Source organism: Mus pahari, unplaced genomic scaffold (genome assembly GCF_900095145.1).
Source record: "Mus pahari unplaced genomic scaffold, PAHARI_EIJ_v1.1 scaffold_13858_1, whole genome shotgun sequence".
Taxonomy (NCBI): Eukaryota; Metazoa; Chordata; class Mammalia; order Rodentia; family Muridae; genus Mus; species Mus pahari.
The window spans coordinates 1-2,102 of NW_018393205.1; the positions used below are offsets into that span (position 1 = coordinate 1).

Consider the following 2,102-nt stretch of genomic DNA (forward strand, 5'->3'; position numbering starts at 1 on the left):
GAGGGATCCTTACAAAAGAGGGAGAGAGACAAAGACAAAAGGCAGTGATAGGTAAAATAACAACAGGGGTGGCTGAAAAGCCATAAGGAATCATACAGTTAATGATCTACAACCCTTTACCCCGCAAAAGAAAAGAAATCTAGGGCATGTTTGTAACTGGCAGTTAGTTCCTTAGACATAAAGTAGATTCTCACAAAAGGTTTAAATGGGATGAGAACTAAACTGGGAGATATCTAGGTACATTTATAATCATAGGTACATTTAACTAATGGTTAAACATTTAATAGGTGTGGAGGTACACTAATGGTCTCCAACTGTATTTTTGTCTTTAATTCTAAAGAGATGTAGGATCTCTTGGAAAAAGAAACATAAAAACACATGAATTGAGAAAGTTATTTTGCTGACTGAAGTATTAATCATGACATGGATAGTTGCAAAATGGGGCATAGCAAAATTATGGAGTATGAGATTGATGTGATATTTTTTTATTTCTTTTGTGATTTTTTTCACAGCTCAGCATAATTTTTGACCATTTGTACAAGAGTGATTTATGTTGTGTGCTCATCACTATATTTTTAGGTGTTAACTACAAAATGAGGTGATTTAAATCAATAGGACTGGATTTCTAAGATATGACGCTCAGGTATAATATAGGCACACAAAGATAGATGTGACTGGGAATGCATGTATTTTCTGTACCATTCTATACAGAGAGGAGATACATAGAAAGATATATAGAAATGTAGGAAATGATGTCCAGTATGGAACATCAAAATTTAGAGACAGGGTAATCAAAAAAAAAAAATAGCTAATCGATGTCTCAAATAGGGGAATGCCCGGGCTGGGAGGTGGGAGTGGGTCGGTGGGTCGAGGAGCACCCTCAGAGAAGCAGGGAGAGAGAGGTTGGGATGGTGTTTTTCAGAGGGGAAACCAGGAAATGGGATAACATTTGAAATGTAAATAAATAAAATATCCAATTAAAAATAATTAGCTAAAAACATTAATGATATAGATATACCAACCAGAGTATCATGTCTGATGTATCTAATTTTTTTCAGATATATGAATTATGCTTCCACTATGTTCTTAAGATGAATACACTTTCCAATTATGTTTTCATTAAATAATGTCTTTTATGTCCAAGCTGGACTTGGANCCCTAGCCAATATATTTCTTCTTTTTTTCTACACTATCATAATTCTATGTCACAAACCTAAGCCCATGGACTTGATCTCCTGTCAATTGACCTTTATTCACATAATTATGGTCATCACTGGATGGGATATTTTTACTACAGACATGTTTGATTTACTGAACATTGAGAATGACATCATATGTAAGGCAACTGCTTACTTAAAGAGGGTGATGAGAGGCCTCTCTATCTGCATCACCTGCCTCCTGAGTGTGTTCCAGGCTGTGACGATCAGTCCCAATTCCTCTTTGTTGGGAAAATTTAAACATAAACTTAAAAAATACACGATCTATTCTTTCTTCTATTTTTGGGCTTTCAATTTGTCATTCACCATTAACAGGATCTTCTTTTGTGGTGCTTATACCAACGTGAGTGAGACCAACCAGTTGAAGATCACTAAATACTGCTCAATCTTCCCCATGAACCACATCATCAACGGATTGGTTTCAACAATCACAACCATAAGAGATGTATTTCTTGTAGGAGTCATGTTGACTACAAGCACATATATGGTGATTATCTTGTCCAGACATCAGAGGCAATGCAAGCATCTTCATGGCATCAGCCACCTGAGAGCCTCCCCTGAGAAAAGGGCCACCCAGACCATCTTGCTTCTGGTGTTTTTCTATGTGGTCATGTACTGGATGGACTTCATAATGTCATCCAGTACAATCCATTTATGGATGTATGATCCAGTCATGTTGACTGTTCAGACGTTTGTGTTGAATGCCTATCCCACAATTACTCCTTTGATACAAATCAGTTCTGATACTCGAATAATCACTATGCTAAAAAAATATGCAAATGTATGCCACCAGATTTTTAAAAAAGTGTAATTTTTCTCTTATTTAAAAAAACAGTTTATTTTATTCATATATATTAGTTTTGGCCTGGCATGTATGCATGTGTG

The 2,102-nt window shown here is 35.9% G+C and overlaps 1 protein-coding gene across 1 annotated transcript; it reads left to right on the top strand.

Annotated features, from left to right (window-relative positions):
• Positions 1–1,110: 1,110 nt before the first annotated feature.
• Positions 1,111–2,028, top strand: LOC110315419 (putative vomeronasal receptor-like protein 4). The gene has a single exon (XM_021189476.1). The coding sequence runs from the start codon at positions 1,111–1,113 to the stop codon at positions 2,026–2,028; it is 918 nt and encodes a 305-aa protein (XP_021045135.1).
• The last annotated feature ends 74 nt before the right edge of the window (positions 2,029–2,102 follow it).